General features: G+C 46.1%; 1 protein-coding gene across 1 annotated transcript; it reads right to left on the minus strand.

Annotated features, from left to right (window-relative positions):
• Nucleotides 1-4,251: 4,251 nt before the first annotated feature.
• LOC117056404 (cytochrome P450 3A29-like) lies at nt 4,252-24,693 on the minus strand. Its single transcript, XM_033166714.1, has 13 exons — nt 24,543-24,693; nt 19,268-19,361; nt 18,352-18,404; nt 17,012-17,111; nt 15,646-15,759; nt 14,577-14,665; nt 13,171-13,319; nt 12,038-12,165; nt 11,489-11,576; nt 9,298-9,458; nt 7,646-7,872; nt 6,275-6,437; nt 4,252-4,852 (listed from the first exon to the last, which is right to left on the minus strand). Exons 1-13 carry the CDS (start codon nt 24,611-24,613, stop codon nt 4,763-4,765), a joined length of 1,527 nt encoding a protein of 508 aa, XP_033022605.1. The 5' UTR covers nt 24,614-24,693; the 3' UTR covers nt 4,252-4,762.
• Between the last annotated feature and the right edge of the window lie 546 nt (nt 24,694-25,239).

Consider the following 25,239-nt stretch of genomic DNA (forward strand, 5'->3'; position numbering starts at 1 on the left):
TTGTGCAGCTTGGATTGAGTCTCTGTTGCCTGGATGCTTTCCAAAGCCGAAATAAAAGAAGGTGGAATGAAGGTGAGAATACTGGAGGGGGGCAAAAGTGAGAAATGTTTGGAATATGCGGCAGGCACCTCTCTTGGGCGCTGCCACGGCATTGTGGATATCATTTTCAAATTAGATGTTATGCTGCCAAACCATTATTGATCTAATTTTCTCTGCAGAATACTTATTAATGTTATCTTGTTGCCCCTTGATGCATACGGCCTCGTGCGGCTGGAATGGCAGGCTGTAATTGTCCCTTGGCAGGGAATTATTCATATTTCCCTATCTTGAAAAGAATGAGCAGGCATATGTAGTTACACTAATGACTTCGTTTCTGAAGACTTCATGTACTGGGTATGTGGGGCTCTCGACGTATTATGGCTAGATTAACAATCATTCATTTTAAATATCCCATTTAGAAGTGTATGTTTTGCTTACTGGCTGCCAGGATATATATATATATATATCTCTCTCTCTCTCCCTCTCTCTCTCTCTCTATTCTTTTAAGGCTGATAAAAAAAAAATCCATGGATGCTTCCACCCCCTACACCGAGTGCTGCTGCAAATGTTTTGTAGTTAGTGGGTTTTCTTTTCTTTTGCTTTCTCTAGAGCAGGTGTGCGGTCTCAACATGAATGGAGTAAGTCAATGGTTCCCAAAGTGGAGGGTGGGGGGAATGGGATTACCTAGTGGGGGAGCTAAGAGCCAAGGAGACAGAAGTGGGGCTGAAATATACTCAGAGCCAAGTGTGAATTTCATGCTCTTTATTCAGCTCATAGTAGTGAGGAATGGAAGTTCCCCCAAAACATCTGCTTTATATACATTATTTACACAATGGGCCCCATTAATTCCAGGATTCTCCTGTAGGCCAATCAGGTTGCGGATTCACTTCCACCTGGAGCTGGACTGGGTGCCTCCTTCAGACCAATCAGACTGCTGCATTCTGGATCCTATTGTTCTAGGACCAATCAGACTGCTGCATTCTGGATCCTATTGTTCTAGGACCAATCAGACCGCTGCATTCTGATTCCTATTGTTCTAGGACCAATCAGACTGCTGCATTTTGGATCCTATTCAACTCAGTACATAGCAGGGGCACTGGAGGCGGACCACTCCAATCACATTGAGCTTTCCTTCCTTCCTTCCTTCCTTCCTTCCTTCCTTCCTTCCTTCCTTCCTTCCTTCCAAACCCAATTCCAAGAATAAAGTGTTGTCTTCCAGAAGAAATGCATTTACAGATATTTAGTCTTGTATGCAGTCATCCACATGGCGTCAAAACAGATCTGGAAAATCTTTTGCATGCCAGATGAAGCTCACATCCATAGGGCATACTTCAGAGTAAAGCACTCAGATAATTTGTCCATAGTTGCTGGGACGGGAGGGAGATTACTGTGCCATTGTTAATAAACTATATAAATTGATACTGTACAGAGTCAAAGCCATCTTTACTATTCCTCTTATCCCCCCCCCCCTTTGTAAGAGCTATATTCCACATATAACGGGTGGTGGCTTCTTTCCAATCGAAAGCAACTGTTTGTCTTGCTTCTGTCATAAGAAAGAGGACCAGTTCTTTATGCTTAACGTTTGGCCTGGTGATGGTTCTGCACAGGCATTTTTACCCTTCCAACTCAAAGGGGAACGGTCTCTGGAATGGTGCAATCTACCCACAGCCGGAAGAACACAATTTGGGAGGTGAAGGAGCTTCCCCATGCCGTGTGGGTGTTTTTTAAAAAATAAGCAAATCTCCATTATTGTTTTTCTTTGTTGAGATAAGGAAAAACATGCAGGCAATATTCTGCCCAAGTGCTCAGCGAGTAATAAGTGAGTGCAAAGGCACTAGCATAATTGAAAAGCACAAGGCATGCAATTTTTCAGTATCATAAAATTACATTTTATTAATGTTTAATACAATTAAAGCACTTTAAGTGTTATTAAATTACCAGTATTAGGTTCTTGCTGTTCTTCAGGTGTGTGTGTGTGTGTGTGTGTGTGTGTGTGTGTATGCGTGCCAGCAAGCATAAGCGTGTGTGTGTGCGCGCGCGCGCACACACACACACACACACACTTAGAATCGTAAAATTGCAGAGTTGGAAGGGAAGACCATGAGGGTCGTCTAGTCCAACCCTCTGCAATACAGGAATCTTTCACCCAACCTGGGACTCGAACCCACAACCCTGGGATTAAGAATCTCATATTCTACTGACTGAGCTCCCTCAGCCCCCTAGGCCACTTTTTGGCATGGCTTGGGGCTCCCTTTCTTATGCTACAATTAATAAGCTGATGGAGAGCATTTGTCTTGGGGTGCCTGTAATGGAATTCAGCCTCAGACTCATATGTAAGTAATGCTAGACCATGAAATAAGAACAGCAATAGGGGGAGTCTCACAAATTGTATTCTGCAGCCCCACTTCACAATGCACACGTTCAGAACCCAATCACTCACAAATTCTCTCTCTCTCTCTCTCTCTCTCTCTCTCTCTCTCTCTGTGTGTGTGTGTGTGTGTGCATGCATGACTAGTGATATGAAATATAGCTGTGCATGATGGATGGAAGGATAGTTTGAGAGGGTGGGGGCTGTTAACCCTTTGCAGGAGGGCTCTAAGAGGGGCGAAGATGTGAGACCATTTTGATGCTCAAGGGATTTCGTTTCCACGCTTTAGAGAAGGAAAAAGCACACTGCATGGGACCCCAACAACAAAAACCTCTACTTTATCAATATGTGACTCTTACTTCCCAAATGTCCCTTTGCGCAATGGTTTTTTGATGATGTCCTCTTCAAATATGTTTAGCATTGTCACATGGAAGATGGAGCAAGTTTGCTTTCTCCTGCTCTGGAGGACAGGACTCGAACCAACGGCTTCAAGTTAAAAGAAAGGAGATCCCGACTAAAGGAAGAACTTTCTGACAGTAAGAGCTGGAATGGTCTCCTTCGGAAGGTGGTGAACTCTCCTTCCTTGGAGGTTTTTGAGCAGAGGTTGGATGGCCGTCTGCCAGGGATGCTTTAGTTGAGATTCCTGCATTGCAGGGGGGTTGGGCTAGAGGACCCTTAGGGTCCCTTCCAACTCTAGGATTCCATGATTCTATGCCACGAACCTCCCCTTCACACTCTCCCCTTGTTACTAAGTGAATTTCTGATCAGGTGTTCTGGGTCAAATTTCAATCCACCCCACCTGTCCCTCTGAGGTCCGTTTGTGATGTCAATCCCCTTTTATATATAATCTGGGGATCTCTTAGTAACGGGAGTTTTCCTGTCCAGCGGCCGTGGCCGGTTATATCCTCTGCTCTGGGCTTCAGGGGTTAAACTCTCCTTTGCCTACAGTTCGGGGTCTCTCTTTCATTAGATCCCTCACTATATCAGTTAGCTAAGCCCTCTTAGCAACTCTGTGGCAATACCAGGGTTTCCGCCCACTAGCCCCTCCTGAGGGAACTCCAAGACACAAACTATCACCCTGCAGGTCAGTTTTGTCCTTTCCCTGAGTTCACCTCCTCCTGAGCATACATAACTCGCTGGACCAAATGAACGACGATATTTTCTTAGCTCAACAATAAGAAGTCTTTATTTCTTTCAGAACATAACGGTTTCAGTAATGGTTTATAAGCTTAATTTCATAACAGTGTAAACTCTTTTTTTCAACATCATATACACATCTTCAACTATCCTAACCTAACCTAACCTACCCAAACCTATCCTGGCCCCACGCCCTCCTTCTTCCAGTCACCACCCTCTCCTCACTAATGGCTGCTCCCTCCTTTTAAAGAGCGGAATGTCCCGCCTCCCATGGGATATCTGCCACTCAAACTGGGGTGCCCATTAACTCCTAAAACACCGTGGGTTTCTGAACATCCCTTAACTTAGATCCGATTCGTTACACTCTATGTTTGCAAAAGCATCCTGAACAGTCTGCCCATTTTATGACACCTGCAATAAATGTTCCACACACCTGGCATTGTTTCTTTACTCTTTATTTTTTGTTGGTACATTGTTATTTCTGAAAACACACACATACAAACACACACACACACATGCTGAATGTTTATCGATTCCAGTTTTGGTGGAAAGTACTAATACTTTTGAGGAGGAAGGGGGTTAAAATAATCACTCAAAATAACAGCAGGCCCTGATCCCTAGGAGTATTTTCACTACTTGCTACTGCCTCCCCCACCCCCAGCTGCTGCTTCTTCAACACCACATTTTTATTTTTATTTTTGTTCTTATTTAGGACTTCTTTCTTCATAAAGCAATCCCAGGAAGTCAAGGACCCAGGTAACGTATTTGATTTCCCTGCATCCTGACATTACTGAAGCAAACACAGCTGATTAAGAGTGAATGAATTTGCTCCCTGCAACAGTCACACTACCAATCACAGCCACACTTCCTGAACTGGCCACATGCGTGATCCTAGCCAGCTAGACATGTGAGGGCCAGCAGAACTTATTCAGGAAACCGCTTCTTTCAGAGGTAAAAAGCTTTGTCACTTTTTTGTCACTGCTAAGTTGCTAGGATTCCATCGATGCAACCTCAGCCACGTGCTCATGGATGCACAGCAGAAAATTGTGAAGTATGAAAATTTCAGATGTCCAAGTCATCACATGGCAAGGGATGGAAGGGTTTGTTCAAATAAAGGCCAAAACACATTTCACCAGGAGAACGGTCCAAAGGATCAATATGCTAGCCACAGATCTCTCAGCATTGCCAGAGTAATGGGATTCTGCTGGGAAAACTCCACTACTGTGCAGAACTGGCTCTGGAGACAGCTTGCAAGATGATGGGGTATTTGGGCTTTGACAGTCCTATTGAGACCAATTCCATTGGGATCTGGAACATGAGAGGGAGAAACTGGATTTAGAGGCCAGAAAACAGAAGGGTTTTGAAAAAGAAGGTGCAACAGAGATCTTAAGGATGGTGAAGAGGCATGGACTCGGAGATATCGCAAACTCTTCAACTTTCTTCCACTGCATGTTTACGGCCCATCACAAGTGTGCAATAGTCTAGAAGGAATAATGTGGTTTTCCCCATCGCCAGAGGACTTGCAGCCATAGCTTCCCAATCCTAACAATCCCAGCCCATGTGAAATGAACACTGTGCATTTGCAAGCTTATTCAGAAACCATTGGTGCTAAGAGGGCTGCTGCCCATAACCAATTTATAGGCATGTTTGTGTAGTTGAGCAATATGTGGGACAACATATGATCAGAAAATGGCAGCCTATGCTCTTCTCCATTTTGTGCACAGCCCTTGGCTTAAAAAAACAACAACCCAGGTCTGCAAATGATCGGGGTCAGTTTTGACGTCTGGAAAGAGTTACCTATCCCTTCCAGGCAAAGGGGGGGGGGAGAAAGAGAGAAAAGGTGGCAACCTGACCCACTTGGGGTTGTGGCTTTGCCTGCCACTGGTTTCAGCTCCACCCACACTTGACATGTGTCCCCCCCTCCCAAACATAGGAACATCAGAGGTACATCTGTCTTTGCATCAGATGTGCAATTGAAAATAACCTTCCACCTTTCCTTCATTGGGGTGCACCAAAAGGATGAAAGGGAGGCGTAGATAACAGACAATGAGTGGCAGCAAATGCTGCTATGCTCACATACATCCATACTTCCCATGCCCAGGAAGCACAAGTCTGCGTGGTTTTCCGCTTGACCCATAGCATGGGTCCAAGTGGTTTTGCCTTTGCCCCACTGCTTTCCCCTGGAAACCCCACTCTTTAGCACTAAATCAGCAGAAGCAGCAGCCCACAGAAAATCTGATTGCCTTTGTTCCGATTCAGTGCTAAATACTGGGTTTCCGCCGAGCAAAGGGAAGTGTGGATAAGCCCTCAGTCGGGGAGGAGCACTAAGGGGTTACAGAGAAATGGCAGCATCTTCTGTAACACTCAGTACCACCTGTGTGCAGATAAGGCACAACCTGTTGACACTTCCATGTGGTGGAAAAGCTGCATCTGATTCAGGTTGGCTGTCTCCCTTGTAGACAGCAGCACAGATCAGTCCCAGGTCCCAGAGCTGGCCCGAGACTTTTTACTGCCTGAGGCAAAGTCCACCCTCTGCTTGCCGCCGCGCCCCGCCCCCCATCCACAAATGAAGCCCCCTGGCCTGGCAGCAGACTCTGACTTCAGCACCGGCATGTGGACAGCAGCCCGTCCACTGCACCCAAGCTCAGCAGCTGGGTGGCCAGGTGCACAACCCTCCCTGGCCTCCCAGCAGCTGCTGCCCTCTGCCTGACGGTAGGATCGGGGCCTCACCTTTGTCTCCTTGCAGGGCTTGAAGGTGAAGTTCTGCATCAGGCTAGCAACAGCAGCCTTCAGGGTAAGGAGAGCAAACCTCATCCCAAGGCAGTTCCTGGGACCAGCTCCGAATGGCAGGTAAACGTAAGGGTTGATGCTCTCCTTATTCTCTTTGCTGAATCTGTTAGCAGACAGAAGGGAGGAGAAACCGTCATTTGCAACCGCCTGAGCAGTGAAGGGGCTTAAGAAAAGACATCCTGCATGGCCTGTCAGGTCTCTGGCTAGGCTCAGAATGGGAGTTCTACAAATACATTGTTGTGAGTCTGGGGGCGAGGTTTGCCTGATGCCCAGGCCCCTTCTAATTCCTGGGGTCCTGGATCCAGCAAGGGTTAAAAGTTCGTGGTTAGCCTTGTTGAGATAACCGGGCAAGTTCTGTTGTGAGATAGTTGCCACCTGAGTACCACCTATGTTTAGGGAAGTTTTTTAATGTTTGGTGTTTTATTGCATTTTTAATATTTTGTTGGAAGCTGCCCAGAGTGGCTGGGGAAACCCAGCCAGATGGGCAGGGTATACATAATTGATGGTGGTGATGATGATGATGATGATGATGTCCTCCCTCACCTAGCTGCTAGGGAGAAAGACAAAGGTCAGAGTTGTGTGAGAGGTGGGGTTGTTGCCTCCTCAGACTTGGGAACAAGGATGGAAGTTGGCAACCCATGCCTTCAGATGCATTTGTTGGTGCAAGGCAAGGATGAGGAAGCTTAAGGTGTGGTCCTTAGGATGTTGGTCTATAGCTACCATCATCTCTGACTGTTGGCCATGCTGGCTGGGTCTCATAGGAGCTGCAGTCCTGGTGGCTCACATGCTCCCCGTCCTTGATAAAAAGATGTTCACCCATTGTGAGGTTATATCAGTTGCTGTAAACTACAGGAGGGGAGATTTGCTCTTGTGCTCAAATCCTGCTTGGGGGTTTCCCATTGGGACATCTGGGAGAACAGGATGCTGGACTAGAAGGGCCACTGGCCTGATCCAGCAGATGTTCTTATCATGTTCTTATGTAACCCGATACTCTCCACAACCACAAACAAGAAACCTTATGCTCTCCCCAAACTTGCACAACCTCTTATGGTTAATGATTATATTTATTTCCATCGCTTCTACCAAGAAGCTCAGGGCAATGCTCCTGGCTCTCTTCCCTTTCCACCTTTATCCTCACAAGAACCCTGTAAGGTAGGACAGCCTGGAAGACCATGGTTGGTCCAAGATCACCCAACGAGCTTCATGGCCAAGTGGGGATTTCCCTCTGGGTCTTCCCAATCTTTGCCTTACACACACCCTGATGACTAGAAGCAAATAGAGACAGGATGAGGTGGTTGTTGCATTCAGTACCTTTCCGGTCTAAATTCTTCGGGTTCCGACCAGTATTCTGGGTCATAGTGCAAGACGGTCGGTGGAATCATAATCGTAATCCCTTTCGGAATTTTGATCCCATTCAGCTCCACGTCTTTCTTGCACACTCTTTCGATTCGCCCGCCAACCGGGTACATGCGGAGGATTTCGCTGGTGGCCATGTCAAGGTATTCCATTTGCATGACGGCATCATAGGTGATGGGAGCCTTTTGGAGAGAGGGAGAAAGAGAGGGGTAGGAGAGTTATATTTAAAAAGTTGGTCACTGTCTACATTGGGGCCAACACAGAAACTCAGAGAGAAGCAGTGAAGTTGGTTCTTTTATTCAAGGAAACAGAACACAAACAGAAAAACCTACGGGCAAAGCAGTTGCCAGAACTGACAATCTGTTCCTCCCACTTCCTCCTAAGTCTCTTCCTCAACTGGATGTTTTCCCAGCAATCTTAAACTCCTCTCTCACTCAGGTCTTTTGCTTCTTCATCATCCAACTATTCTGCCCCCCCCCCCTTTCATCCTCCGACCTGTCTTCTGTGTCCCACTCCCCTGGCTCTGAGCCTCCTCTCCTGAGGCTTCTCGGGGGGGGGGGGTTCTCCAGCTGGACCCCCCCCCCCCGTTGTCCAGCCAGGTAAGAACCTTCACTGTTCTCTTTTCAGAGCCTGCTTAAGACGTTTTCATCTAGAAAAGCTGTCCCAGATATGCAGTATGTAGAATGCTAACATTTCCACCATTCATTTTTTTTCATTTATAGCTGATTTTATTTTATTTTAAAATGTTTTAAAACAGTTGCTTTTAACAGTTTTTACCAATACTTTGTCATTCTTTTGTAAACTGCTTTTTAATTTTAACTAAAAAGAAAACAATCAGGTGGTGTATTCATTTCATGAAACAAATCATTAAATTTGGGTACATAGTTCTTTCTGTTGCCTTTGAGTTGATTTTATGAAATGAATGAATGAATATTGGTTCGTTGTTTTTCCATTTGTTTCTGAGCCGAGAAATGCATTGCAAAGTATGGATTCTGTGAAACCTCGGTTAGCATGTCACGCCTCCAATGCTGCAGATTAGATGGGTGTAAATCCCATGCCTGCCTGGGAAGAGTGTGGGAACGGAAGACAGTCTTATCTCTTCCGCTGTATTAAGTATTGTACTGTACTTCTGCTTTTACTTCTGTCTGTCCTTCTCCCAGAGCTGGAGAGAAAGGGTGCCATGAATCCTTTGTCTGTACAAAGTGTGTAAATAAATACGTAGATTAGCTCTACGATGTCTCACACCGCTTGCTGTGTTTTGCCAGAAGGTTTGTGTGCAAATATCATTTGATATATGTCGGTGAAGAGCACTGGGGAGGAAGGGAAATGGACACTCGGAGTTCGGGGGCTGCATTTCCCCAACAACCTCAAAGATGGCAGATTGCATTACAATCTGCACTAAACAGTCCACAGCCAGGTGAGTTTGCATCAGAATTCACAGACGCCAAATTCCTCCAGCATCCCTAGCACAGAGGCCCTGTATTATACAATGCCACTTTATACCTGCTTTTTTAAATAGTAAAAGAGGCCACCGGCAGGTGCTACTTAATGGATGCGGTTAATGGAAGGGGTTCCTCCACTGCATGGCCCTGAGCGCTGCTAAATACCTTATTAGGCAGGACAGCGTCAATCTCAGCTTGCAGTTTTCTCTGGACGTCCGGGTGTGTCGCTAATTCAAAAGCCATGTAGCCGAGGATATTGCTGGTGGCCTCGTATCCCGCAAATATGAACACAATGGCTTGTGCCAACATCTCTTCCTCGGTCAACGCTGCACAGAGAAAGGAAAGAGAAAGGTGGAAGTTTGGACGGAAGCGCAGGCAGGGGCAGATCTACTAGGAAACCAGACCCTCCAAGCGCCCCTATTTTCCAGGGACAGTTCTGGATTTACAGAAGCCATCCCGGTTTCTGATTTGATCCCGGAATGTCCCACTTTTCCTTAGGGTGTCTCTATTGTAATGTTGGAGGGTATGTGAAACTAATGAAGTGTATTATTTTGATCCCGCCAATAACCTGAAAACTGTAATGCATAGGAAATATTTATTCACACCAGTGACTTTGACAGGTGAGATAACCCAGTACAGTGGTACGTCGGTTTATGAACTTAATCCGTTCCGGAAGTCCGTTCTCAAACCAAAACCATTCTTAAACCGAGGCGCGCTTTCCCTAATGAGGCCTCCCGCTGCCGGTGCCCTTCCACCGTTCGGATTCCGTTCTTAGACTGAGGTAAAGTTCTCAAACCAAGACATAATTTCTGCTTCTGCAGCATTTGAAATCATTCTTAAACCCGGCTGTTCTTAAACTGAGGTACCACTGTATAGCAATTTTAATCCGGATCTGAGATGTAGTGGTTTTTTTGTTTTTTGTTTTAAGTGCTGATCAAGGGACCCAGGTGGCACTGTGGGTTAAACCACAGAGCCTAGGGCTTGTTGATCAGAAGGTTGGCGGTTCGAATCCCTGCGACGGGGTGAGCTCCCATTGTTCGGTCCCAGCTCCTGCCCACCTAGCAGTTCGAAATCACATCAAAGTGCAAGTAGATGAATAGGGACCGCTCCAGCGGGAAGGTAAACGTTGTTTCCGTGTGCTGCTCTGGTTCGCCAGAAGCGGCTTTGTCATGCTGGCCACATGACCCAGAAGCTGTCTGCAGACAAACGCCGGTTCCCTCTGCCTATAGAGCGAGATGAGCGCTGCAACCCCAGAGTCGGACACGACTGGACCTGATGGTCAGGGGTCCCTTTACCTTTAAGTGCTGATCAGTCATGGAACAGCCCCACTGAAGATGAGAACAGTGGTTACCTAGACTTCATTCCTGGTTGAGAAGGGGCCCCCATGACAGTTCAAGCTTTAGGGCTGCCCAAAATGTAGGTCCACCACTGAGAACAGGATGACTTAAAAGGGGATGGGCTCACCTGCTTTTATGCCTATCCCTAGGCAAGGCTGGAGGGTGGATTCGCATATTGAATTCCTAGTACTGTTAATTAACATTCATAGAAAACATCAAAGGAAGCATGGGTTCCTGCCAAGGTTGCAAAATCTGCTTTTTCAGAATATATATTCCAACCCCAATTAATGAGCTCAGGGCGGGGGCATATCTGTGTGCAGGAGAATGTGATCAGCCCAGAAGCTCCGGGATGGAGTGGAAGTTGTTTTTGTCATTGTTATTGTGAAACAAATTTTGTGGCGGCGAATTGAAAGCTACACAGAGCCTGAGGCTCAAATTCGTTTCTCCCTCACAGGACGGGTGTGGCTGCAAAACTCCTTCCATTTCATTGGCAAAGCAATGTGTAAAGGTTGAAGAAGGTATCTGAAGAAGTGTGCATGCACACGAAAGCTCATATCAAGAACAAACTTAGTTGGTCTCTAAGGTGCTACTGGAAAGAATTTTTTGTTTTGTTTTGTTTTGATGACTATGGCAGACCAACACGGCTACCTACCTGCAACTGTAAAGGTTGAGTTTGTGCGCCTGGATTTATTTATTTATTGTGTATTTGGTTTCTATGCTGCCTTTTTCTTCCCAAGGAGCTCAAGGTGTCATACATGGTTCTCCCCCCCTCCCCATTTAATCACCACAACAACCCTGTGAGGTAGGTGAGACTGAGAGACAGGTTAGTGTCCCAACGTCAACCAGTGAGCTTCATGGCCAGGTGGGGATTCAAACCCTGGTCTCCCAGGCCCTAGTACGACACTTGAACCACGACTCCACACTGGCACACTCTCTCATGAGGGTGGGGTGAGGGTCCCCCCCTTTGCCCCCATTGCACACGCACAGACATACGACACTCCTTTTGCAGCACATGTTACCTTTATAGGAGTGGCTCACACCATTGCTCTCGTATTGCACATCTGACTTTTGGGAGTCAATCATCAGCTGTAGGAAATCCACTCTGCCCTGGGAACAAGGATAACCACAGAATTGTAGAGCTGGAAGGGACTCTGGGGATCATCTAGTCCAACCCCATACGGGGATCGAACCTGCAACCTTGGCATTCTCAGTGCCTTGCTCTAACCAACTGAGCTATCCTGGCATGAGAGCTTACCCTTATAAACAATGCAATTTGAATGGGGGGTAGGTGGGACTGGATAGTTCCCCCTTCCCCCTCTTATTTTTTGTCTTTGTGTCAGAAAGGCACCCGGCCAATTTGGTTGCCAATCAATATTGCCACAAACATTTCTGAGATCACGGTCTTTCCAATGAGGTTTGTTAATTGTCTTAGTTTAAATGTTGTCAGGATCCTATGCACTCACCAGTGCACTTCCCCCCCCACCTCCCCCATCTAAAAATTCTCAAATGATTTTTTTTCTCATCTAGGTTAACTCAATGAAGGTTTTTTGTTTTGTTTGTTTTTTTACCTTTCCTTTCGCTTGCTCCCGTTCCTTCTTGATGTTCCCAATTGCCCTGGCAAAGTAGTTCACAGCACTGCTGGGGAAGATATGGAAGTTCATCTTGTCCAGAAGGGGACTTAGGAATGGAAAGAAATCTGGTTGGAGGGGGGGAGAGAGCAAAGAAGATGCCTTAGGAGGAGGAGGAAGCAGGAGCATTGTCCCAGCAGGCAAGACGCCCCCTTTCTAAGCCTCCCAGCTGAAGAGGTGCTCATATGCACAGAAGGCTTGGCTTGTGCAGTCAGAAAACCCTTGAGAAGGGAGACAGCGTGGCTTGGCATCCCAGCATCACCGGGGTCCATAGATGTGCTGCTGGAGGGGTTTTCCCGGCAGGCAGGCACACCACTGGGGCAACCTGAAGTGACCCACCTCGGGCAGCATGTTCTACAGGGGGCGAGAGACCCTGATTCGACCACCAAAACCCCACCTCCAACCCTTTCCTTCCAGCTGCCACCCCTCTTCGGCCTTGGTGGTGGTGGCAACTGCCAACTTGGGTTTCGGTAAGCTGAAGACTCATCCAAAGCCAAGGAGAACAACAGCAGAACCTCACAGAAAACCCTCTCTTGGCCAAGACTCTCATCCAAAAGAGTTTCCCCACCACCACTACCACAAAGCAGCTTTGTTGCCACTGGTCTCCTTCCACCCTGCCAGAGCATGGGCCCAGGTCTGGGGGGTGGGGTCAGTGGCGTGTCTTGTCTCAGGCGGAAAGTGGTCCGCAGCCTGCCCTGGCCACCAAGAATGCAGAAGACCATCTCCAGCCCAGTGACTCTCCAGCCCAAATCCCAGGACGTCAATCAAATAAGCATATGCAGGGCAGCTCCAGGCTCATCCGGACTTCATTTTGTGCTGCATTTCTAGGCTTTAAAGCTCCACGTCCAAGCACTGGTGTTTTCCCTGGGAAAACCTGCATTTAAATGCAGAATCGGAGCAAATGGCAATTGGGTTTTCCTGGGGAAAGTGCCAAGACACAGAGTTCTAAAGCATGGAGCGTTGCCTGGAAAGTGCGCTGCCCCCCCCAAAAGCTCTGGGTGATAAGCCCCGAGACTTTGGTCTCTGGAAGCAACAGGGATAATATATATTTATATGCAGTAGAAGTAACGTACATAATAAAATGAAGATTGGGGAAAACAGGTCAAACTTCACCAGCTTACTCGCCTCCCTGACAAAGGGGTCTTTGGGGTTGTTCATGGAATCTGTGTTCACCCCAAAGGAAGTGCTGGTCACCACATCCATGCTGTAGGCCCCAAATTTCCTAAATAGACAAAAAAAAAATAAAAACACAGGACAGAAATCAGGAAGAAAAAGAAAGCCTGGAACAAGTGGATTGAATTTGCCCTATCCAGTGAAAATCAGGAAGGGTGGGTTGTTGTTTTTAATGGGAGGGTATTTGCTGTGTCTCAGGCCTAGGGCTGCCAGGTCCTCAGATCTGCCTGGCCCCCTCCAGAGGGCAAGGGCAGGTCTTGACTCTCCGGGTTGTCAAGAGCATCTTTAATTATATACTGAGTACTGTGCAAGCAGCTTGCAAGTTTCAGGCCAGAGAAAGAGGCCTTAGATGCTAGAGGAAGGATAGCAAGGAGCAAGCCAGCCTAACCTCTCTTGGGAGGGAATTCCACCTGTTCTGCTCAAGAGAAGACAGGAATGCCACGGTCTCCCCCTTCCCAAGACTATTCCACAATCTCCAGTCTCAGCCACACTACATCTTCTCTTCCCCTCCCCCCCCCCCCGACAGGGGTGTAGCAAGGTAAACTGGTGCCCAGGGGCAAAAAATATTTGTGTCGCCCCCCCCCCCAGGCATGGGAAGGTCAGGTGGTACCCGGCACGGAAAATTCCTTGTCAACTCCCCCATTAATTCCCACCCCCACCCCACCCCCGCAAAAATTGTTTTCGTTATTTCATATTTTCTTACAAAGGGATAATAACAAGTAATAATAATAATTAAAAAAAACTTTTATTTATATCCCGCCCTCCCCGGCTGAAGTTGGGCTCAGGGTGGCTAACATCAGATATATAACATTGGTATAAAATCAAACAATAATTAAATTACCCCCTAAAAACATCTCAAAATCAAATTAAAGTCTAATTAGATGGCTTTCCACAGGGTTAGGGTTGGGAACAGTAAGTGCTCCACTGAACTGAAATTTCAGCCTTCATGACATAGGAAAACAGCCAAGTGAACAGCTATTTTGGTGGAGGAGGGTCAAGATATTAACCGATATGCATGAAATTTCATATATAGCTATATAATCCCTAGTATAGTAAGATAAGACCTTCGGAGCAGGCATTTATAAAAAAAAAAAAAAAAATTCTCCCCCCCCAAATTGTTCCTTGATAATTAGTCACCCCCTCCATTATGCAACCCGGGGCAGCCCGCCCCCCTCGCCCCCCCTTGCTACACCCCTGCCCCCAGACCAATCTCAACATAGGCCTATTTATCACCCCAGAAGGTGAGTTTTCCCAAAGAGCAGCCATGAATGAGTTGCATGACTTGAAATATTGGGCAGCTACTCACTCTTTGATGTCCACAGGCTCCGCCCTCTCTGCTTTGCCTTGAATATTTTTCACTAGGCTGTCCACATGTTGCTTGATTATAGGAAACATCTTAGGTGGCAGCAACGGGGTGGGGAGGGGAGAGAAGGGGGCACAGGGCAGCACAAAGCAGAAAGGGGGTCAATTATATCCTGCCTGGTCCTCCAACCACCGCTGCTTGCAGTAATATCAAAAGGCACCCCCCCCCCAAAAAAAAGTAAACTCTGCATTAAGGAAACCAGACTGAAACTCCTCCCTGACTGCACACTTGTTGCTTCCTAACTCTCCCAATCCCTTCAAGTTCACCTTAGAAGCAGCCTAGAGTATATCTTCCTATATGCATAAAAATGTAAGGTTGTCGTCAGGCAATCCCCACTGGGGGGGGGTTGTAGTGCCCCCATCACAATCCTGGATTTGCATGAAGGCAGGCCAGGGGAAGAGAGGGCAACAAAAAAGAAGGGGAGGTTTTAAAGTGTCAGTTTTAAACAACAGCAGAAGTTTTAATAACGCAGGGATGGAGAAACAGTGAGGACGTGTGAGGGGGTGAGGAGCTGTGTGGGATGTGAAGAGCGGGGATGGGAGTCGGCAAAGGGGTGGGAGGTCAGCAGGGCTGGAGCAGCGGCTCCTAGTCCACATGCAATGACCTAAGAATATTGGGGCTGCTGAATCAGGCCAAAGGGTCCAGCACCCTGCTCTCACAACGGTCAACCAGGTGCCCTGGTGGGAACCTGCAAACAGGACCCAAGTGCAACAGCGACACTCCTCACTTGTCATTCCAAGCAATGGGCATTCAGAGACATTTACTGCTTTCAACATTGAAGGGGTGACATATCCCAATCTGCATTGTCCTCCACACAGTTTTGCGTGTATCCTAAAGGTCAAAACCAGCACTTCTCTGATGAAAGAATAACCGCTGAGATACTGGCCAGAACTCTTTATTAACATGTTTTTGCTGGCTAAGCCAGTCCTGGTCAGGGACTTGGACTGGGCATTGTAGGAAATACTATGAGGTCTTCTATGGCATTTATTGCAAGCTAAGTCCTAGCTCTTACCTCCTTAAGCTTCCCACTGGTGAAAGTGGGGGAGAGCACAGTGCGAATCCTCTTCCACTGGTCATCTGAAGCTACAGAAACAGCTGATTTCAGCTTGCCCGTTGGACCGAACATCTGTCAGGAGGTTTAAAAGGGGGGAGGAGAGATGATCATGGGTCTGGAAATGAGACTTTATGAAGAACAGTTGAGGGAATTAGGTATGCTTAGTGTAGTAAGGAGGAGAGGGAATTTGATAGCTGTCTTCAAATATATGAAGGGCTATCACATGGAAGATGGAGCCAACTTGTTTTCTGCCTCTCTGGAGGGTAGAGCTCACACCAATTAATTCAAGTTACAAGAAAGGAGATTTCGACTCAACATCAGGAAAAACATTGTGATAGGAAAGGACTCTTCAACATTGGGCTGGTCTTTCTCAGGAGGTTGTGGACTCTCCTTCCTTGGAGGTTTTTAAGCAGAGGTTGGATGGCCACCTGTCATGTGTGACCTCATTGAGATTCCTGCATTGCAGGGGGTTGGACTAGATGACCCGCAGGGTCCCTTCCAACTCTAGGATCCTATGATTGATCACAGAACCTTCTGCATGCAAGGCAGAGGCTCTATCATGGAGCTACATCCCTAGAAACAAAACATAACCACCCCAAAATTAGGCTGTAGTTTCTTTCTGTGCATTTTTTAAGGGGAGGGAGCTCTTCCTAGGTATGCAGAAATGTAGGCATTTGTTGGAAACAAGAAGAATCACCGACGAAGAAAGAATGGATAACGAAGCTAATGGAGTATGCGGAACTGGACAAAATGACGGGAAGAATCCGAGAACAGCGGGACCAGAAGTTCATCAAAGACTGGTCTAAATTTACAGATTATCTGAAGGACAATTGCAGTCAACTGAATACATTGGTAGGATTGCATGAAGCTTTGTAAGTTAATTTATAGAAATCATTGTAGAGATGGAATTTTAGTGATAAATTTGGATGTTATAATTTTAAGCAGTGATTAAGTAGCAGAAATATGGAAATTAGTAATGAATGTAAGAAAATCATAAGGAAGGTTTGACGGAAGTCATGGCTGTAAAAAGCCAATATGTATAAGATAAGTGGAAAAAATGTATTTGAAAATATTGTTGTATTATTGTAAAATGAATAAAAATGATTTGGCAAAAAAAGGAAGAAATGTAGGCATTTGTATATTAAACCCCTCAAGGAACTGTGAGCCAATATAGCAACAAAATGCTGAAGGCAGGAGCGATAACACTGCAGCCTTTTGTTTCATGTCCCTCTTACAGTTGCCTCTTAGCTTTCTTTCCTGTGACATGAGGCCCTGCTGGGCCCTAAAGGTCCCCTTAAGAACATGACTGAAAATGGGGACTTACCCGGCGATTGGTGAAGACCGAGTAGCACTCTTTCACGAGGACAGCTTTGATCATGGCTGGATCAGTAACAGCCAACACAGGCCACCGGCCGTCATAAAACCTAGGAGAGACACTCCTCTGAGTAAGCTGTGCCATTGCTGGCAAGATGGGAAATTATGGACTGACCCAACAGGATGGCACAGGACCATGTGCTTCCTGGCTGGTTTTAAGGCATGGATGTCCAACCTCTGCCATCTTTAGAAACCACTTGATCCCTCAAACCACAGCCCCAGAATAAGTAGCTTTGCAATCAGTCTAACTATCAATCCTCTTCTTTCCATGCTGCCTCTCCAAAGTTGGATATGAAAAAAGGCAACACGTTGACCAAATAATGTAGGGCAAAATGTTTCTTATTAATGTCAAATAATATGCAGCGAAATTTCTTTATAATGTCAAATAATACGCAGCGAAGACCACTACTCCACGTAAGGAGCATGTATATTAAGTTATGAACTGAAGAAGATTACACCGAAACCGTGTACTTATCCGGAATGCTGTTTCCGCTGCACATTTTGCCCTACATTATTTGGTCCACGCGTTGCCTTTTTTCATATCCTGCTTGTAGTTTGCAACACAGGGGTATCTTTTTTGTATTTAGCCTCTCCAAAGTTGGCACCACCAGTCAGTAAGTGCTTTGCAGTTAGGAACAGGAGTTTTCTGGCACAGCAATAAATATGAACACACACTTAAACATTTTCCTTTATATTGACACATCAGCAACTTTCAAACTCTCTACTGTATGAACACTGAGATTATTGATTGGAGCTGTGCTGTGCTTTCACGTTGGGTAAAAGGAAGGAGGGGAGCTCTTCTTGGGATTTCTTTTGGGGGGTTTTGCTTTTCAGTTAAAAAAAACATAAAAAATCTCTGCAAAATACAAACAAAGCATGCTTTTAGAGCCACGTTTAAGGGTCCAATTTTCTCCATTAATCCAGGGGCAGCTAATCCTGACCTGCCACAATTAATTCACCGCACAGGAGGCAGGAACAAGACAAGCGTGCCTTCACCTGGTTGCATTTAAACAAATATCTACTTTACTCAGACCTCGATGTTTCTGCGCCTGCCAGAGTTTATTCAGGAAAGCATGAAACTAAGGTTGCTGCTAGAAGGGAGGGCCACCTTTAACTTTCTCTTCTTCGTTTCAAAACAACAGAACCAAAATAGCAATTCGGTGATAATCAAAAGTGCCTTCATTCTGTAGCTCCACCACCTAAAAGTTTCTCTTCCCAAATGTTAACCAATCACTCTACAAATTGAGTGAAGTTCCCAGCTTAAGCAAAGAAGAAAAAGGGCATACTTACCCCCACATTTTTCCATATTTTTGAAAGCATTTTTTGTCAAACTCCGTTACTCCCTGTAACAGATGTTTTAATACAGATTTAAATTCAGTTTAAGCCTGATTTCCCCCATGATGCAAAGCCGTAATTTGTTTAGCCAAAGTGTGCTTTGCCCCAGCCCAGCAGACTAACCATGCTTTTTGGTCTGTCCCCACCCCACCCCGATGCTCGCTACGCTACAGAGGCCTGAAGCAAGAGCAGCTGGGAAACAAAACCAAGATGGGGAGAAATAAGACCCTTTGCTCATTGGTGAGATAATTTATTTAATAAACCAGGTGTTATGTATTGAAGTTCTCACCCTAGGCCACTAGGGGTGTGTGTATATAGTTCATTCTGCTGCAGTTTTCACTCAGGTCCGCATATGCAAATGAAGGATTGTAAACTGACGTTCAGGGATTGGGTAACTACAGAAAGTTGTTACTGTTGCTTTGTAGCTGAGTTCTATATAAGCAGGTTGCTGAGCCCTTCAGCTCACTTCTGTTCCAGCCTGAGAATAAACAAGAGCTGTTTGGAAATCACTGTGTCGTCTGCTGTGTCCACCCACAACTTAACACCATGGCTTAGCATTACGTTTTCCAGACACAGTGTCCGTAATGGCACAGCGTTCTGCAAATAATGCCAATCTTTAAGTAACTGCTCACCTGCGGCGAGACAAAATCATATGCAGGCTCTCTGTCATGCGTGAGCCAGTTGAGGTTCCTGCATTGCGGGGGTTGGACTAGATGACCCGCAGGGTCCCTCCCAACTCTACAATTCTATGATCCTGATCTGCTCCTCTAGGTGTGCAAAGGGGGAATGGGGATCATGTGGAAAGCCCTAGAAGCCAACCACATGCCTCAATGGCCTCGGCTAATGAAACAGTTTTCCTTTGTGAGCTTACGTTGCGATAGGCGGTGGCCGTGCCCAAGAAAGGGATTGGCTGTGGTCCTGGGATGCCCAGTTTCCTGAAGACACCATAGGGCCAAATGCCATATCTGAAAAGCAATGAGAGGGATCCATTATGCTTTGGTAAAAACAAAAGGAAGGGTGGGGTGTTGCTTTGCAGCATCGATGATCGTAGTAACAGGGCAGGTGCACGAGGAAAAGAAGGCTATTCAGACACCAAAGTTTGGTGCAATTCCTGACAGGTTAATGCAGATGCATGCCCCCCCCCTTGAGCTTCAGACATGCAAATACAGTACATCACTTAGTAACTGCAGCATGAATTGGCAGGGGGGGGTGTTTGTGTGCCTGTGCAAGAGTATTCATAGTTCAAAGCCCACAAGCATAATTACAAACATAACAAAAGTAGTCAAACAATAAATAAAACTCATCGAAAAGTAAACAACCAAAGTGGACATTTTCCACATAAATCTGAAAAAGAGATAAAAAATAAAGATACAAAAAAATTTATATCAAGAACAACCCCTCTCCCAATGAAACCCCTGAAACAAATCTGTTCCTCTGGTCTGGACCCCCTGCACTCTGGATCTGCTGATTTCTTCCATCACCGTCAGGCCACTGGTTCCTTTTGCTCACTATTGAAGACAATGGCAGCAGTTTCCCAGGGACCCTTTGTATATCCGCCCTGGGAATGTGAAGTGTTTACCTCAAGAACCTAGGACCATTTGCACATGTAAAGGATGTGCGCTACTACTGAGCCAAGCCCCTTCCTCAAAATTTCTAAAGCTTGATAAAATAGTTATGATCTCTTTGGAAGAAGGAATGGTTAAGCCTCTTAACCACTCAGGTTTACCATTTTTGACAGCTGCAAGTTCCACGACTGTGCACAAATCTAATGTTGGGGCAGCGTTGGCTGTTCTTAGCAACTGTGCTTGACATCTGCGCCATTATCCTTTTCTATCCCACTGACTCACACTGCCAGGCTCTTCCACATACATCCAGATTTCCCCAGACATTTCAGTGAGTTCCGCCAGGACACTGCTTCCGACTGCTGAATCCGAGCTGTGTCCATGAAATTCCAGACGTATGGCAACCCTGGCTCCAGATATTCTGGATTCCAATTCCCATAACCCTCAGCCACCAAACAGTATGTCTGCCTGATTTCTCCCTGCTAGATTTGAGACTATATTATGAAGTGTCCGGTCTATGTTGGTTGATGGATTGGATTTTGTTAGAGAATACAGATTTATTGGATTTGGAAGGTTATGACAATCAATATGGATGGCACGCACATAAACAAAAGTGCATAAAGGATTCCTGAATCACACAATAAGAAAATCAGATTATGAGGTGTGGAATAGATATATAAATTTATTGGAATGTAAAACTCCTTGGTAGATCTCTCCAATTGAAGCAACAGCAGTAAAAAAAAGTTAAAAGGAGAGTGGGCCACATAGAAAGGAGAGTGGGCCACATAGAAAGATTTATTGACAGAGGTAGGAAGTCAGTTAAAATTAAAAACATTAGAGGAAATAAAAGAGTTATTGACGGATTGGTTGCAATACCACCCAGTAAATGCCTGATTGTGTCCTGTGGGTGGTTGTGTCCGTGAGAGTGTGGGGAGCCCGTCCCCCTTGTTGTCATGTGCTCCCCTCCAAGGTTGGCCAAGGGTCAATGTGGCCTTGCTTTTGAGAAACATGGAAGAAGACATTCATGCCACACATTTAAAGCCCTATGGCACCACGTGAAACAGTCATGGCTTCCCTGCAAAGAATTCTGGGAACTGTAGTTTGTTGAGGGAGCAGCAAGTTGTTAGGAAGCTACAATTCCCGGTTTCGTGGAAAGTGGGCTTGACTGATAAACCACTCTGGGAAATGTAGTTCTGTGAGGTGGAATAGGGGCCTCCCAACAAACACCTGCACCCTTAACAAACTACAGAATTCCTTGGGGGAAGCCATGAATGCTTAAAGTGGTATCATGGTGCTTTAAATATCTGGAGGGAATGTGACTTATTTGCCATTTTCGCTCTCTGCTAATGATTCAGAGCGACAGACAGCGGAGCAGAGCAAGCGGAGAGGGTAACGCATGACGGCCTCCATTTTGGAAGGAGGCCATTGTGCCGCCGAGGTGGAAGACAAAACCAGACTTCTGGTTGCTGCTGATAAAAAGAAAGAAAGTTATGTTCTGTTTAAATGAAATTAGCTTAGCTGTTAAAAACGGCCGCGCTCTCCCCATCCCTTAATAAATAGAACACAATGTTCGGATGATAGATCTTCAGAACCCTTCCCGGAGGCGCTCAAGTTGTTAATGTTAACTCAGGAATTAAGCATTTACTCTGGGAAGGAGGAGGGGGGATGGATCCTGCCCTTCCCGACTCTGGCAATCACTACTTTGTAAGACTGTTTAATAAGTGCCCCCGTTGATAAAAGGCTGGGTGCCTGCTGCTTCGGCGGAAATCTTCAGAGAGAGATAACCCTGAGGTAAAAGCAATCATTTCATAAAGGAAAAAGGTGCCCCAGCGGAAAGGGGTCCTTAAAGGCTTTAGCAAAATAAAATAAAATATCTCCCCCCCCCTTTTTTTTTTAAAGCAAAGCTTCCCTCTCTGGGCTCATAGCTCATTGCCAGCTCAAGGCGAAGTGGCAGAAAAACGGAGGAGGAGGAGGAGGAGGAGGAGGAGGAGGAGGAAGCACGGGAGAAAAATGCTGCTCACACATATTTATTGCTGAGGAATCAAAGCGGAGCTGGAAGTTATAGCCTGAACTGGGTTTTCTTCAAGGAAGTTTTTCATTTTGGGATTTTGTGTTTTTTTTCTTGGTTTTAAGTTGCTTAAAAAAACAAAACCCAGTTTCTTTTTTTAAAGGGAATCGCTATGAGCTTTTGCTCATGCTCCTGGCCAACCAAATGCCACTTTTTGTTTTTCAGGCAAAGTTCATTCAGGACACACCTGCGCCTTACATTTAAAGCTCTGTGACACCGCTTTAAGCAGCCATGGCTTCCCCCCAAATAATTCTGGGAGTTGTGGTGTGTTAAGGGTGCTGAGAGCTGTTAGGAGACCCCCCAACTCCCCTCGCAGAGCTGCCAATCCCAGAGTGGTTTAGCAATCAACCCTCCTTCACTCTGGAAATTATAGCTCTGCGATGGGAACAACTCTCAGGACACGGGTGGCGCTGTGGGTTAAACCACAGAGCCTAGGGCTTGCCGATCAGAAGGTCAGTGGTTCAAATCCCCGCAACAGGGTGAGCTCCCGTTGCTCGGTACCAGCTCCTGCCAACCTAGCAGTTCGAAAGCACGTCAAAGTGCAAGTAGATAAATAGGTACCGCTCCGGCGGTAAAGTAAACGGCGTTTCCGTGCGCTGCTCTGGTTCTCCAGAAGCGGCTTAGCCATGCTGGCCACATGACCTGGAAGCTGTACGCCGGCTCCCTCGGCCAGTAACGCGAGATGAGCGCCGCAACCCCAGAGTCAGACACGACTGGACCTAATGGTCAGGGGCCCCTTTACCTTTACCTAACAACTCTCAGCACCCTCAACAAACTACAACTCCCAGGATTCTTCAGGGAAAGCCATGGCTGTTTAAAGTGGTACCAGAGTTTTAAATGTCTGGGGAGAATGTGGCTCATATCACCTGCCTGTGAGAGTTCATTCTCGCAGGGCCAGACAAAGACATTTTGCTGCCTGAGGCAAAAAAAACAAGATGGTGCCCTCCGCCCCGTTCCAAGAAGACTGGCAGCTGGATTTTACTCTGGCACTGCTGAAGGGGTAGCAGTCTTGCCTAGGGGGTGCAGGGCAACCCCCCAAAAAAAACCTTGCCAATGCACCTGTTAATCTGCTATTTTTGAAAGAAACTCTGCACAAGAATTTGCATTTAAATGTAAGCCTTGAATCATTTCTCTCTCCCACAACGCACATTTATGTATTTACTCTATTAAAAAAAACCCCACATGTTTCTTTTCTTTTTAAATTATGAATACAGAACACAACTTATACGGCATTTGTCTCAGGGGGAAACACACAGGTAAGTAAACATTCATTAATACCTTTGTTTTACAAAACTAACGAGATAGTGAGAGAGAGGAGGGAAACAACATACATCACTTCCAAATGTTTGGGGCTGCAACTCCTATCAGCCCCAGCTAGCTGCGGTTCAACACATAAATAGACCAAAATGTATTTTCTCTCAAAATGCACATTTTAAAATGCATTTTACTCTGCTTTCGTAGCTAAGGACTGCTTCAGAACATTTGGGAGGTGTAAAGGGAAGTTCTGAACTGCACATTGGTCTGGGAGATAAAGACCATATTGTTCCATAGTAAAATTCGCAAAGATGAAATATCTCAGGTTTCTAGTCCTGGTGACTGCATGTCACCTCTAGAATGTTAGCAGAGTCACTTGAATAATGGAGGTGGAGTCGAGAGAGAAAAGAAACTGATCATACTTTACTGGGGTAAATGGAAGAAAAACAGCATATAAAATAAACGTAGTGGGGTTTTTATTATTATTATTACCGGTATTTACAGGCCTTGTCCATGGTAGGAAGATGTTCAACTAAGCATACAGGGGGAAACTCCCTTAGAATTACACAGCCAATCAGAGCCACTATCCTGCCATTCTGACAGCTTGCTAGACAACACCTCCACCTCCCACCTCTAACAATTAACCCTTAGGTTACTAACTGAATGATCCCTGCTGTTGGTACTTCAACAGCAAACCTGCTTGTTTGTTTTATCTGCCCATGAGGGTCAGTAGATGCCCAGCTGCTCACACCTGCACCATGCAATGAGAGCACACTCACGCCACTTCACGAAGAGTTCTGGGAACTGTAGTGTGTTAGGGATGTGGGCCTCACAAAGCTACATTTCCCAGCACGCTTAAGCTGAATTGCAGTTGCTGGGAGCCACAGGAGAGCGAGAGTGGTTCCCCCACCCCTCAAATCCTGTCTGCGTGATTCCCATAATGGGCACCTGGTTGTTCTCTGGTTGAGAACAGGATACTGGACTAGAGGGTTCTCCTGACATTCTTAAACTACAGTTCCCAGGATTCTGCAGGTGTGGCCTGGTTATTTGGTTGGGAATCATGCGGGAACAGTGAAGAGCACCAGAAATGGCACCTGCTGATAAAGGCAGTGAGGAGGTGGACTCACAAGGGAGGATGGGCAAGAGAGGTCTTGCCCACAGGACCTCCAAGACTATGGATCATGGTTGGCCAAGGCTGAAGTTCCCAGGTTTGCACAGATGATGCCCCAAGCAATTGAACGATAATCCCAGAATTTACTTACAGCATCAGTAGGCCTATGGAGAGGGCGAGAAGAGCCCAAGTCTCCATGGAGAATGGCAGAAGGTCCATCATTGCTTCCTCCGACTTCTGCCGTTGAGAAGGTTGGCACTTTGGGGAGAGGTGAGGCGAGGAAGTGCTTCAGGGTAGCTTGGAGCTCCTTCTCTCCTGATACCAAAGTAGCCCAGTGACTAAAGGAGGCTTGGGCCGGACATTTATTTCCTCTGAGAGGGGTGGAGCAAAAGGAAAAAAGTTGACTCGCAGAAGGTTGTGTAATCAAAATTTAATCTCCAGGGTTGAAAAGAGTTGAAAACTCTAAACCACGGGGCAGGGGAGGAGAAATCAATCCGCCAATATATATTTTTAAAAAAAGAACCAGCAGTTTATTTAGATATGTGTGTTTTTTTCAAGAGAACAAGCAGTTTCCACATTACATATGCCTGTTATTCTCTGAAACATTTTACATAACAGGGAGCAAGTGTCCCCATTATGAGGTGTCCTCTTGAAGGTAATGAAGGAGCCCCACAGATAAAATGGACACCCGCCTGTGCTGTGAAATCTAGTGCAATACAGGGGTACCTTGCTTCTCAAACGCCTTGGTACTCAAACAACTTGGAACCCAAACACTGCAAACCCAGAAATAAGTGTTCCAGTTTTGCGAACTTTTTTTCGGAAGCCGAACCTGCTCCAGTTTGAGTGTT

Source organism: Lacerta agilis, chromosome 13 (genome assembly GCF_009819535.1).
Source record: "Lacerta agilis isolate rLacAgi1 chromosome 13, rLacAgi1.pri, whole genome shotgun sequence".
Lineage (NCBI taxonomy): Eukaryota > Metazoa > Chordata > Lepidosauria > Squamata > Lacertidae > Lacerta > Lacerta agilis.

What these genes read in the sequence shown, in the direction of transcription:
- LOC117056404 (XM_033166714.1), bottom strand. Translation starts at nt 24,613, where the DNA reads ATGATGGACCTTCTGCCATTCTCCATGGAGACTTGGGCTCTTCTCGCC. An exon ending in CCAGTGGGAAGCTTAAGGAG is followed by an intron (nt 14,666 to 15,645) that starts GTAAGAGCTAGG and finishes CTGCCACCTAAG; the next exon opens with ATGTTTCCTATAATCAAGCA. An exon ending in GGGAGCAAGCGAAAGGAAAG is followed by an intron (nt 11,577 to 12,037) that starts GTAAAAAAACAA and finishes CCTTGTTCCCAG; the next exon opens with GGCAGAGTGGATTTCCTACA.